The 14756-nt window shown below is 42.2% G+C and overlaps 1 protein-coding gene across 1 annotated transcript in view; it reads right to left on the bottom strand.

Annotated features, from left to right (window-relative positions):
* Positions 1 to 1393: 1393 nt before the first annotated feature.
* Positions 1394 to 14756, bottom strand: part of hoga1 (4-hydroxy-2-oxoglutarate aldolase 1) — a 28435-nt gene continuing 15072 nt past the window's right edge. The window contains exons 4-6 of the mRNA XM_085790491.1: positions 12964 to 13060; positions 5233 to 5366; positions 1394 to 1882 (exon numbers count right to left, since the gene is read on the bottom strand). Of these exons, the coding sequence (XP_085646617.1) occupies positions 1733 to 1882; positions 5233 to 5366; positions 12964 to 13060 (381 nt within the window). The 3' untranslated portion in view covers positions 1394 to 1732. The remainder of the gene's footprint in view (positions 1883 to 5232; positions 5367 to 12963; positions 13061 to 14756) is intronic.

Below are 14756 nucleotides of genomic sequence, written 5' to 3'. Positions count from 1 at the left end.
TACACTCATTTAAATGTTTCGCTGTGACCTTTGACCTTAAAGTCTGAGTTAATATGTTTCAACTAGATTTGAAGAAACTCCCTGGAGGTGTTAATGAGACGTTGTTTCTACGAGGTCAGAAATATGTTTTGACCCCAAAATCTAATCAGTTTGTTCGTAAAAAATCCAAATTAACATCAGCGATAAATATGAGGAAGTCGAGTCTCGGTGCTGTAGAGATGAAAACAATCCACACCGTCGCCATGGAGACACATAAACAGGACGGCAGAGATGTTTCAGGTGAGGGAGAAGGAGAGTGAAAGAATAATAAAAAAATATACTAAAAATGTGTTAATGCACAGTGTTTCTCACCAGTTTCAAGCGGCCAATCAGAGAGAGAGGGGAGGAAAAAAAAAAACAAAAAGGCCGACTGATAAATATTATCCAAGTGAGATGAGTTTTTATTGTCAAAGCAAACCACAATGGAGTTTTATTCTTTCACATTTGTCTGATTTTACACTGAAAACATCTGTCATTCTCCAAAACTCACTGTTCTTGTTGTGTCAATTTAATATGAAGATGAATAAAAACTTTATAACAGTGATCCGACTCTCAAACTTCATTAAAGGGGAATTTCCGTTTGTTACAATCTGGACTTCATTTCTAGCATAAAATACGATCATTTACTCACCCAGATAACTTTGGTGTCATTACAAGTCGTTCTGATGGAATTAGCTCCAGCCGAGAGCCGCGTATATCCATACAGTATAATGGAGTCTACAGGGCAGCAGAATGCAGCCTCTAAATGACACATTATCTGCAGAGAAACTCCTTCATTTCACCAATATTTAGTTCTGATACACTAGTGCTATTCCCCTCTGAGTCCGGGGTTAGCTGTTATCAACATCCGGGGTCTGTAGGTTGACTACTAACCTCTGACCTGGATGATGTCATCTCCGACGCTTGTTGCTAGCGCTAATGCTACAGTTCGTTTCTGCGTGTTTCCGACTTGTCAGAACAAAATGAGCAGCTGGATGAAGTTCAGCTTCCACAGGCTTCCTCTCCTCAACCTGGACTCACTAAAGCTCCGGCTAGTTGAGATAAAAATGGACCCGAATGCCGAAGCGGAATGATTATTATCAGAATGAGCTGGGCGGCGCTCAGAGATGACATCATCCAGGTCAGAGGTCAGTAGGTCAACCTACAGACCCCGGATGTTGATAACAGCTAACCCCGGACTCAGAGGGGAATAGCACTAGTGTATCAGAACTAAATATTGGTGAAATGAAGGAGTTTCTCTGCAGATAATGTGTTATTTAGAGGCTGCATTCTGCTGCCCTGTAGACTCACATTATACGGATATACGCGGCTCTCGGCTGGAGCTCATTTCATCACAACGACTTGTAATGACACCAAAGTTATCTGGGTGAGTAAATGATCAGATTTTATGCTAGAAATTTGTAAAAAAAAAAAAAAAAGTAAAAAAATGGCAATTCCCCTATAAGTCCTTTAAAATCGTGTTTTATGTTTGATTGTTTTTTTTTACAGAAAAAAGTCAAATGTGATTCATAATAAATGATTTTAGTATCAATGAAGTGAATTGATGAAGGTAGATTTATCTTCCTGCCGTGTTCATCCTGTATCACACATCTGACACTTCTGAGGACTGAGCAGCTGGAAGGTTTCCAGGTAAAGTGAACACACACACACACACACACACACCTACACACACACACACACACACACACACGCCTCACAGCCAGCCGTTGGAGGCGAAGTCCCTCCTCAGCTGCTGCGTCTCGGCCTCGCTGAGCGGCTGCAGAGGTGATCGACAGGCGCCGCCGTGGAGACCGAACCACTCCATCGCCTGCTTGAGGGCGGGAACTCCCAACTTCCTGGTCACCTAGCAACACAGAGCTCCAATCAGTCTCTATACATACATACATACATTCATACATATATATATACACCCCTCCTCCTCCTCCTCCTCCTCCTCCTCCTCCTCCTCCTCCTCCTCCTCCTCCAACAACAGGAGCTGCAGTGTCGTTTCAAAGCTTTATCAATACGACACTTAAAATCACATCGCGTCGCCACATCGTTCTGCAGCACAAGGAGGAGGAGGAGGAGGAGGAGGAAGAGGAGGAGGAGGAGGAGGAGGAAGGAGGAAGAAGGAGGAAGAGGAGGAGGAGGAGGAGGAGGAGGAAGAGGAGGGAGGAAGAGGAGGAAGAGGAGGAGGGAGGAGGAGGAGGAGAAGAGGAGGAGGAGGAGAAGAGGAGGAGAGGAGGAGAGGAGAGGAGAGAGGAGGAGAGAGGAGGAGGAGGAAGAGGAGAGGAGAGGAGAGGAGGAGGAGGAAGGAGGAGGAGGAGGAGGAAGGAGGAGAGGACAGAAGGAGGAGGAGAGGAGAGGAGGAAGAGGAGGAGGAGGAAGAGGAGGAGGAGGAAGAGGAGGGAGACAGAGAGGAAGAGGAGGAGGAGGGAGGAGGAGGAGGAGGAAGAGGAAGAGGAGGAGGAAGGAGGAGGAGGAGGAGGAGGAGGAGGAGGATGGAGGAGGAAGAGGAGGAGGAGGAGGAGGAGGAGGAGGAGAGGAAGGAAGAGGAAGAGGAGGAGGAAGGAGGAGGAGGAGGAAGGAGGAGGAGGAGGAGGAGGAGGAAGAGGGAGAGGAGGGAGGTCAGGAGGAGGAGAAGGAGGACTGATGCCGTCAGGGCGCTGACATTTAACAGACTTTAACAGACACATTTGTTGCCTGGAGGAGAAACAGCATTCAGCTGCAGCTCTTCACTCTCAGACTCTCAGAGATGTTTAACTCTGTGGTGTCACAAAGTGCAAAACACTCAACAACACACACACACACACACACACACACACACACACACACACACACACACACACACACACACACACACACACACACACACACACACACACACACACACACACACACACACGGCCAGAAGTTCACTCAAGATTTTTCAGTGAGTCCAGTGGTTAAAGGGATAGTTCAACATTTTGGCAAATTGGCCCATTGCCATAATCCCTATAGTCATAGCAGGTTTGTTACCTTTAATTGTCGGTGCAAGTTATTTTTTAGAACGGCGGAGCAGAGCCGTGAGCTGCTCAGAGCTACGCTACGGAGGCTCATTATGGGATTTCTTGGTTTCCCTCATCAAACTCATCAAATACACAATCCAACAACTCCACAACGCTCTGGTGGACAAGTTGTGACCTGCACATTCACCACGCTATGAGATAATAACACAACGTTACCAGACAGAGTTGTTTTAGAGGGAAATTCATGCAAAACCGCTGATGCGCGTTGCCTTCAGGGACAGTTTTTCATCAAGCAGTCTCTGCATTTCCCTCTAAAACAACTCTGTCTGGTAACGTTGTGTTATTATCTCATAGCGTGGTGAATGTGCAGGTCACAACTTGTCCACCAGAGCGTTGTGGAGTTGTTGGATTGTGTATTTGATGAGTTTGATGAGGGAAACCAAGAAATCCCATTAGCCTCCATAGCATAGCTCTGAGCAGCTCACGGCTCTGCTCCGCCGTTCTAAAAACAGCTTGCACCGACAAATAAAGGTAACCAACCTACTGCTATGACTATAGGGATTATGGCAATGGGCCAATTTGCCAAAAATGTTGAACTATCCCTTTAAGTCTGTACTGTATATGAACCATAGAGATCCTGAGTCTTTCTGCTTTATACTTTATACTACTAGTTTTCCTCAAACAGTGAACAGAATAATAGAAAAACATTTTGGCCTTTATTGAACAAACTTGCACATGGCCAACACTGTAAATAAGAATTTTGATCTTTATGTTTTGCCTGGTAAAAATAAAGGTCATAAATAAAAAATAAAATAAATAGAACGTGACATTTTAGGAAACTTTATTTGCGATGTGTTGTGAAGAGGATTAATCAGTCAGCACTCGACTGAACTTTATCCAAACACATCAACTACAGATAACACTGATGAACCACTCTCAGCATTTAAAGCTCATATATACAGTATATATGTATGTATATACCATATGTATGTACTGTATATGAATATGTATGTATATATATAAAGGTGAGAGGGTGAGACGTCCCCAGAGCCAGCGACAGGCAGAGCAGCTCCAGGTGATGGTTTAAAATAAGAGGCTCGTTATCGCTGCTGTTAAACTGCAGCTCTGTTTCCTGTGGAGCAGAGTTCAGAGTTTCTTCATCTGTAACTCCACAACACAAACCTCTGTGGCGCTCACTTTCACCCACTGTGACCGGAAAACATGGAAAACTCCACTGTTTTTCTTTTTTTACAACTTTATAAAACAATGCCTGATCGTCATTCTGACTTTTTAAACTTGTGTTTCATGTTTGTTTTATTTTATAAAGTACGTTTCATATTATAAAAAATTGCATCCTGCAGTAAAACTCAGTCTGTATGATGTTGGTGATGTTTGATCTATAGTAGGAATTAAAATTAAATATTTTACCTTACCTTGTCACCTTAGAACCCAATATTGCTGTACTTCTCAATCACAGTTCTGTATACTTTATCGTGGACCAAGAATATGGAATTTATTACCTGTACATTTTTTTGATTTATCTTTACAACAATTTAGGAGAGCACTAAAGTCTCTCCTGCTAACCAGCCAATACTTTCCACATGGTCTGCCTATCTAAACTGGGATTATTTTATATTTCTTATCATATGTTTATCAAGCTTTTTGTATTGCATTGTACAATGTTAAATCATGTTAAACCATGTTTGTATTTATTATGTATGAACGACTTTTGTACCTCACAAATGTGTCTATGCTCATTACCTTAGAACTGTAGTCAGAGAATGCCACCCTACAAGCCCCTGGAGGGTTTTTTGGCATTTCCCCTTCACATTGTTTTGGATTTTATATGTTATATCTTTTTTAACTTTGATATGTGAAAATAAATAAACAAACAAACAAACAAACAAACAATAAAGTGCTATTTCATAGGAACATTAGATAAACTATATATATTAAATATGTCTTTATTGTCAAGGACATTGAGCTGCATTGTTTTGCATAAAAGTTGCGCTTTATGAATAAAGTTTTATTCACACAACATGAGACAAACGTTTCTCTGCTCATTTTCTTTTTGTTTTCAGCTCAAACGTTTCATCAAAGCTTCACTTAAACCACAGTCGATCAGCTCTGCCTCCAGTCTGTCGCTCTGTGTGTGTGTGTATGTGTGTGTGTGTGTGTGTGTGTGCGTGCAGCAGATGGTACTCACGGCGGCGTTGGGCTCGATGAGACGCTGCTGCAGGACTCTGGCTTCCTCCCAGCGACCGGACACACACAGACGCTCCAACTCGCACAGCTCACGGCCCAACACGTTGGCCAGCGCACACACTCCGCCGACTGCACCTACAGACACACACACACACACACACACACACACACACAGACATAAACAGGTGAGAGCTGAACAATCAGTTTCCACAGACTGAAGCATTTTCCTCTTCACCTTTTCATCTTCATTTCATCATTTGTGTAAATGAAGAAGGAAACTTCTTCACAGGAAAAAGAAAACATTTGGAGGAGGTATCGCTCCTCTGTTGCTCACCCTGAGGTTTCTCCAATTTTTCCCTGTTAAAGGGCATTTCCAGTCATAATCAATGTTTACCTCAGATATCAGGTCACCTATGATCAGTTCATTTTATATCATCCATACGCCAAACTGCACCGTGTGGACGTTTATTATCGTTTTTTGTTCAAGAATCTATCGAATTTTCAATGTTCATTAATGGGCTCCGGACTAACTTTAAAATTGTTCTGCAGAAAGTCCAAATTTTGCTTTAATTTAATTGTAAAGCTAATTTTCAAATTTAAATGATGGTCAAAAGAACGTTACTTGTGACCACAGAACAATTTTAAAATTAGTTTACAGAAATGTTGCTGTATTGTTTCAACAGTACGATGATAATAAAGGTATCTTGATCTTGATCTAAAGGTTTAAACACCTGGGACTAGTAGTAGGGAGCGCCCGCGACCAACGGCCGTGTCCACCAAACGCGCTCTCTATCTCTCTCAGAATGCTGCCGTAACCAGGTTACAAAACGAGCCGTCTCACTTCCGAGCCGCTTGATGAGCGGCGCGCTGTTCCAAAAGTTGAACAAATTTCAACTCTGAGCGCCACGACAAAAAAATGAAGCGCCCAGAGCGTTTTTTCCACCGAGGGCGCTGAGCGCTGTGAGCGCCGAACTCCATAAGATCTGAATGGAAAGTAGACGCCCAGAGCGCTGAAAGCGTGTCCGGTGGACACGGTCCCTTAATGTAGAAATTCTCGTTTTATTTTAGAGCTTTGTCTCATGATGAGGACATCTGTGACAGGATCCAAAATCCTGTATTCGGTATTTAAAGTTCAGATTTCTGCGAACGCTCTGAACGCCGGTGAGTTTATGGAGGGAGGTTGAAGGGGAAGGGGTGGTGGTGGTGGTGGGGGGGGGGGCAGACCGTGGGCTCACAGCGAGCCGCCACTCAACTCCGTCGACAGTCTGTTCAGAATCTTAAATGACCCGTCCGTCCATCAATCACGGTGCAGCCGGCGCTCAGACATTAACATGCACCACAGCAAAGTGCAAGAAGCTCCTTGTGCTGCAGATAAAAACACTCCTGGTGCCTTTTCCGTCTGATTTCCATCCTCGACGGTCCCTCTTATACAAACACGGCCTGGTTTTACATCTCCACTGTGAACACACACAAACTGACGATTTACCCTCAGCTTTTCTCCATCCTGCTCTTTCTTTCTTTCCTTTTCTTTCTTTCCTGACGGATCAGTAGGCAGCTGTCTGTTCGTTTTATTTATTTATCTACAGAGTGAGATGCACAGACATTTTCCCAGGCAACAAGATATCATGGCCTTTCAGTGTGACATCTCATTGTGTGTCGGGTGGGGGAGCGGAGCGGCAGCCTCGGGCCGCGGCCTTGGAGTTGTTCTCGTTGTTGCTGTTGTTGTTGCAGACGACAGACGAGCTGGAGGCTGATGGAGAATTTCTCTGTCTGGTTTATGTTCCTGTGGCCGGTGGACGCTCAGATCACACGGCTGACAGCGGCTTACCTAACACCTCTGACTGACGGACGGACTGACGCCCCGCCTCCTCGCTGTCAACAGAGACACCATGAGGCCAGAGACCAGGCATCATGAACTACAGACATATGTAGATGTAATGAAAACACATGAGCTATTTCTGATCGATCAGACTTTGGACTGAGGTTTTTCTGTAAAAGCAGATACATGGAAAATACTACAATTTATCTTATCTGCATCTTAAGATCTAAAGATATGGATGTAAAGAAAAAACTCTTTGAAGCTCTGAAGCTGGAGGAGAAATTTGAAGAAAAACCCTCGAGGCCTTAGTATAGAGATTAAAAGTCCTTGCAAACCATAGTAGTCTGAGGAAGGTGAATTCACCTCCGACCTCCAAAGAGGAGAGATCAAAATGCCTCTGAACGCAGTTGGACAGACCTCAAACCAATCAGAGCTACCATCCAGAAAACGTAAAGCTAATGCTTCTTGTGGAGTTGTAGTAAAAAAGAAACTGGACTTCTTAGTCCAGTTGCTTTTTTACTACAACTCCACAAGAATAATATGACCTGGATGACTGAGAACCTTCACGGACATAAAGCTAATGCTATTTTACAGCCGAATCTAACGCTAGATACTCTTCAATGGTCGCTATGTTGAATGTAAACAAAAGCTTCAAGATGTCACCTCCCTGTCCAACTTGTTTGTGATTGGTTCCCCAGTTTTCAGGGAACTGGAAGTCGACCTCAATGTCTTCTTCTTCAGACGGATTCACCACGCTATGAGATAATAACACAACGTTACCAGACAGAGTTGTTTTAGAGGTAAATGCAGAGACTGCTTGATGAAAAACTGTCCCTGAAGGCAACACGCATCAGTGGGTTTTGCATGAATTTCCCTCTAAAACAACTCTGTGTGGTAACGTTGTGTTATTATCTCATAACGTAGTGAATGTGCAGGTCACAACTTGTCCACCAGAGCGTTGTGGAGTTGTTGGATTGTGCATTTGATGAGTTTGATGAGGGAAACCAAGAAATCCCATGAGCCTCCGTAGCGTAGCTCTGAGCAGCTCACGGCTCTGCTCCGCTGTTCTAAAAATAGCTTGCACCGACAATTAAAGGTAACGAACCTACTGCTGCTATGACTATAGGGATTATGGCAATGGGCCAGTTTGCCAAAATGTTGAACTTGCCTAAATGATGAAGCAATTAACAGATTACAGTTGGTACAAAATGCGGCGGCAAGACTACTCACAAACACTCGACGCAGTGAACACATCACCCCAGTCCTCGCAACTTTACACTGGCTCCCTGTCCGTTACAGAATTCAGTTCAAAATCCTCTTATTCGCGTACAAATCTCTTCATGGTCTAGCTCAGATGTTGCTCGTTGTCCCACGTTCGAAACTCAGGACTAAGGGAGATTGTGCTTTTTCTGTTTTAGCTCCATTGTTGTGGAACAAACTCCCCCTCTGCATCAGATCAGCTGAGTCTGTGCATCATTTTAAAAAGCTTTTAAAAACCCACAGGTACCGACTGGCATTTGTGCAATAATTTTAATGTTTGTTTGTTTCTATTGTCTTATCCATTTCCACTATTTTATCTTCTGCCTGTTCACTGTTTTTCTGTATGATGTTTTCTTACTTTCTAATTGCTTTATTTTTTCAATGATATTGTATTTGTATTTTGTGAAGCATCTTGTAACCTTGGTTTTGAAAGGTGCTATAGCAATAAAGTTTATTATTATTATTATTATTAAGTCCAGAATGAATGAGTACTTTTGACACCTCTGTCTGTCAGTAACTATGGCGATACAACGATGTCTCTGACTTCTGCAGTATGTTAATCATTGGACCTAATCAAGCTACAGTGTTGTGTCGTCAGATGAGTAGTTTCCTCCTGCAGGTCTGGAGCCATTTTAACTCTTCTTCATCAAGAGGCTCTGGGAGGTTTTGATTGACAGGTGGAAGCCCCGCCTCCCTGTCAGTTTCATCACCATCATCATCATCATCATGGGGGCTCGTTGAGAGCATCAAAACTTCAACACACACTCGCAGCGTATACGGACACATTATCATATCAATCACTCGGTTTTACCTCTCACACACACACACACACACACACGCAGCCAATTATTCCCATATTTCAATAATGGAGATGTGATGTCAGGGAGCAAAGATCAGAGAGCTGTGGTAGTTAAAATGTGTGTGTGTGTGTGTGTATATATGTGTGTGTGTGTGTACATTTTGGTTGGTCCTCAGTTCTTCAAAGGTTTGTTTGAGCGTTTGAGGCCGTGGATGTAGTTTAGGTTTTTATTTGTGATGGTTAGAGTCTCACGCACGAGTGGTTCCTCTCCACAGTAAGACAAGTACAAGTGTTTGTGTGTGTGTGTGTGTGTGTGTGTGACAGTGTGTGTGACAGCTCTGGCAGAGGCAGAACATGACTCATTAGGTTCCTGAGCATCGTATTGATGCCTTTCCCCCGACGTGTTATCTAATCCAGGCGTACAGTCGCCGCTACGTGACCGACGTGTCGAGCAGCAGCAGCAGCAGAAGCAGCAGAAGAAAAGCTCCTCATCAGGCCGCTCCTCTTTATGATTCACTGCAGCTTCACATGAAGGAGCGTGTGTGTGTGTGTGTGTGTGTGTGTGTGTGTGTGTGTGTGTGTGTGTGTGCGTGTGTGTGTGTGTGTGTGTGCAACATACTGTATTCCTATTAAGGTTAATATTGTGGTTGTTGCTGAACGATGTGTTTACATGTAGCAGCGGCCACAGAGATAATCACATTTAATTTAAATTACTCAGCATGTACTTACCCATCTGTATCTGCAAACACCTCCCAACATGCAAGACCATGCTCAAAACTCACCTTTTTAAATTAGCTTTTAATATATAATTTTTGTGTTTTATACTGTTTCTTCTTTCTTTCTTTCTTTCTTTCTTTTTATTTTGCACAATTTAAAAAGAATACAACATAAAACAAATGTAAAACAGTGCAGGGAGAGGCAAAAAACCACGATGGGCTTATCTGAAGCCTCCACCTTATAAAATATTAATGTTAGAATTTAATGTACAAAAGCACAAGAAAACATGAAAAAATTAATAGAAAATAATAGTGACTAACAATAATAACATAAATAATATATTTATATAATAATATAAGACCATGCTAAAAACTCACCATTTTTAATTAGCATTTAATAATTTTTGTGTTTTATACTGTTTTATTGCTGTTTTTAATCTGAATCCCACTCTGATTTTGCTCTATTTTATGATTTTTAAAGTGTGAAGTGTCTTTGAGCATCTTTAAAAGTGTTTACAAAAACAATTTATTATTATTATTATTATTATTAAAGGTATATTGTGTAGGAATTACTCCCATCTAGCGTTGTGGTTGTATATCGCAAGCAACACAATCGTATTTTTCATGCTGCATTCACGTGAAATTGGGCAGACGGCAGACGGACGACAGTCGGTGCACGTGACGGCATAAACAAGCCTCTATGTAAACAAGACAATATGTTGTCATGGCGATGTGGTATTGTTTTACCAGCTTTCTCTCGACTTCTGTGACTAAAATGACATCTGATCGCCAGTTCGACTCCCGACATACCTCCACTGTCTAATTATCTCTATGATTCTATCTAATAAAAGGCAAAGATTTATACAGTTACCATCTCTGCTTCAATAGTATCTATTTTAGACTGTAACAGACTAAACTAGACTTTATTATTACTTATTTAATCTTTGACTTATTTCATTAATTTTTTTTCACATCCTGTGCTTTATGGGGAGTGTGCATGTATCGTTATATATTATATATTATGTCAAACTCTTGAAGGTGCATTTTTAGAAGTATGAAAAGTGCTGCAGAAATATAAAGTTCATTCATTAGTTAATTCAGTCACACAAACTCACATCATCTTTCCTCGCTGAGAAAAGATTCACAGCCGTTCACACTTTCAACTCTTTTGACACAATTATGACATAACTTCAAGCAAATGACTGAAAGTTGACTAATTATCCTCCGTGATAAACTTCATATCTCTAGTCATTTCCATACTTTTGCTAATTGGTTTTTATTTAAGTGAGATTAAACATAGCCGTAAGATCCATCAAAGGTAAGAAAATCAATCTAAAAATAGAGCAGGTATAATATTCTTGACACTAATGTTAATGTTAATGACTGTTAATATGTGTGTGTGTGTGTGTGTGTGTGTGTGTGTGTGTGTGTGTGTGTGTGTGTGTGTGTGTGTGTGTGTGTTATTTGTCTTGTATCCGGCCAATAATCAGGAAGACGTCCCTGTCAGTGGACGGTGACAGACGATGCCTTCAGGGAGCTGCTCGGGGTTTATTATATGAAGCATGGGTGAAATCTGAAACAACAACAGGAAGTGACCCGGAGTGCAAAGGTTTCTGGGTAGACAAAGGTAGGGTAGACCCCCTTAATTTCCCTCCTGACCACTATATGGTGACAATTTTTTATCTCAGCTCTTTCCTTGGATCATAGTGGCCTTGCTAATATTTATTTAGCATTGACATCATTTTACTATTTGGCAGGAAACCGGAGAAAAGATTTTGGGGTAAACTGATGTAGTATTTTGACGCTACAAAATAAGCAGCTGTGTTTTTGTGGAAGGATATATACACAAACTTTTTTTTAAATGTTAACATAATAGTCTTGAGGAGGTTGATCCATTAGTTTGAACAAAAAATACCAAATACTTTTTTTGCAATACGTGAAAGTGTAAAAGTATGACTTTGGGGGGAAGACGCCCCTCACCCATATTTCTGATAAAAAAAATGTACACCATCATCTAACATAATTAACCTATTAGCTAATTAGCGGTAAAAATGTATTATTACCAGTTTAAAAAGCTCCTTAGCTGACTTTATGTCACGATAATAGCATTAAAGCAGAAGTAAGTGATATATTTGTGTTAATATAAGTCTTAAATAGTTATATCTTCCGACAGCAATCACTTACATAGAGTGTTTGGACCGAAACACGGGTCTGTCAGTCCCTCTGCTCTGCTCTGAGCCGAGGAGAAAACTTTTCTCGTATCCTACAGTTTTTATCCAATGAGGAGAGAGAACGGCATGCAGGGCTGTGTGTGCAGCCAAGGGACGCCGTGAATGTGGCGACGTAGGGACGAGGACTGTTATGGTGCGTTCAAGGAAACTCGTATTTTTCCGACCGTGAAGTGGTACCAGTTCGATCTGGTACGAGTTCATGGGTCAGAAGTTACGAGTGGCCGTTATAGTGACTTTCACCGGTAAAACAGGTCGGAAAAACACGAGTGGGTTGCCTGGAACGCTACAAAGTCGTAAGTTGTGACTTGAAGCTGTAATTTACGATTTCAAAAGCCTGCCTGGAACGCAGCATTAGCGAAAACGACCGGACCACTTACTTCTGCTTTAAGCTAGCTGGATTCTTCACAAACTGTAGTCTGTGTACTGTACACGTGTGTGTGTGTGTGTGTGTGTGTGTGTGTTTGCATGTGTTTGCGTGTGTGTTCGCATGTGTTTGTGTGAGTGTGTGTGTGTGTGTAGACACCGTGGGGGCATCTTACCCCAGTAGGGGGGGGCTTCCCCAGGCCCTGGGGTAAGATGCCCCTTTTCAAGATTTTACATTTTGTTTTATAATAACAAAGTTGTAGTCTGGTGTGATTTGATTACCCTATAAATGTGTTAACTTAGGCATACTTCTTGTGTACATATTATGTTGACATTCAAATTATTTATATTTTCAGAGAAAATCTACATTGTTCTTAAGGGGGGTCTTTTTTTTTTACTCTTGTGACTACAAATGAAAGACGGACTAAACCGACTTTGGTTTTTGGATAAAAGACAGAAACAGCGGCGGCGGTGGCGGTGGAGATGGCGACCGCTCCCTGTGAGGAACAACGGCTCCGTTAGTCTCATTTTGAAGGCTTCTTACCCACACAATAGGCGGTCATGAGGAACCCCGCCGAGCCCGCCAACACCTGGAAATCCTGTGTTTTGGTTTTGTGAACAATCAGGCCGATCCGTGTGATCTGAGGAACGGATAAAAAGAAAAAGAAGAAGGTAAAAAATAAAATATCAGGACTGTTTCATTGTCAACACTCCTCCCTCCCCGCTGTCAGGACTAATTCCTGGTTTTTTAATCCCCGGGGGAGGCCGTCACCAGGGACGACGACAAACCCAACATCTCACAAGGTAAACAAATCGCTCAAATTGAGGCGAGCACCGGCTCTTTGCACGGCGACGGCGGAGGTTTTGGGAGGAGGGAATCGCTCAGCATCCAAAATGAAAGACGGAGAAGGAGAAAAGAGGAAAAACAGACAAGTCCCATGTGAGATATAATAGAGGAATCAACTTCAAAAGAGGAGGAGGAGGAGGAAGAGGGGGGGTGATGAATAATTTATAAGCTCCTTATTTTGTTTTGCATCTTTTAATTCTCTTTTGTCAACCCGGATATGAAGCGCAGAATCCAAATAAATCTGAAATGTTCAAAGGCAGCTCCACAGGGAAAACCTGCAGCCTCTAGTTTTTTTTTTTTTCCTCCTTCAGTCTCCATCGCCGTTACCACAGAGGCTCTATTTTTATCCGCCGGGTGTCAATCAGTCCCCCCCCCCCCCCTGTATATCAGTCATTTCAAACACGCAGGACTGTAATTGATCAGTCAGTCAATCAGGTTACAGGAGCTCCTGCTGGTCTCTTGAAAGCTGCAGCACTCTGGCTATTTAGATACAGCTCCCTCAGTGGGGGGAGAATAACATCGCAGCGAGACCACGACCGTCTGCCCCTAGTGACAGGAAAACACTCGTTAGCTTTTATTTTTTCATTATCCTCCCAACATTTATTGTCATTAGTCTGAAGTGAGCTCGTGTCTCAAGATGGTGCAGGAAAAAAAATGAACCTTCTGGTGGAGAAATCCAGTTTTCTTGACTTTGTTTCTTTGTTTCTTGACCAGTTTTCTTGACCGCTTTATTGTTAAAAGGATAGTTCAACATTATGGCAAATTGGCCCATTGCCACGATCCCTATAGTAATAGCAGTAGGTTTGTTACCTTTATTTGTCGGTGCAAGCTGTTTTTAGAACGGCGGAGCAGAGCCGTGAGCTGCTCAGAGCTACGTTAACGGAGGCTAATGGGATTTCTTGGTTTCCCTCATCAAACTCATCAAATACACAATCCAACAACTCCACAACGCTCTGGTGGACAAGTTGTGACCTGCACATTCACCACGCTATGAGATAATAACACAACGTTACCAGACAGAGTTGTTTTAGAGGGAAATTCATGCAAAACCGCTGTTGCGCGTTGCCTTCAGGGACAGTTTTTCATCAAGCAGTCTCTGTATTTACCTCTAAAATATATATATACTGTAGATAGATTCAACGACTTCACACACTCACATTCAGACCTATGGCTGTTGTTACTCGCTCACTTTGGTTTATGTGATAGTAATTCAATAACTTAAAGATCATTCAAATAGTTGTACTAAAGTATCTGCTTGTGTTAAACCATCTGAACAACTTGGTGTCACCAGTGTGAACAGTGGGAGGAGACTTGTGTTCTTCTGTTCAATCCAAACTTTGTTTAGATTAAATATGGTTTAGATTTTAGATCAAATCATCTTTTTTCTTTTTTATCTGAGGAGGAATAATGTAAATATCAAGACACATGATTATTATGAGGACTGGTTCTGGATACAGTGATGGTCTTGGAAATGGTCTCTCATTGGTTTG

This window comes from Trachurus japonicus, chromosome 1, assembly GCF_045865225.1.
Source record: "Trachurus japonicus isolate A0001 chromosome 1, Traja_1.0".
Classification (NCBI taxonomy): domain Eukaryota; kingdom Metazoa; phylum Chordata; class Actinopteri; order Carangiformes; family Carangidae; genus Trachurus; species Trachurus japonicus.
The sequence above is the reverse complement of the archived record's forward strand: the minus strand, read 5'-3'. Positions and strand labels throughout refer to the sequence as shown.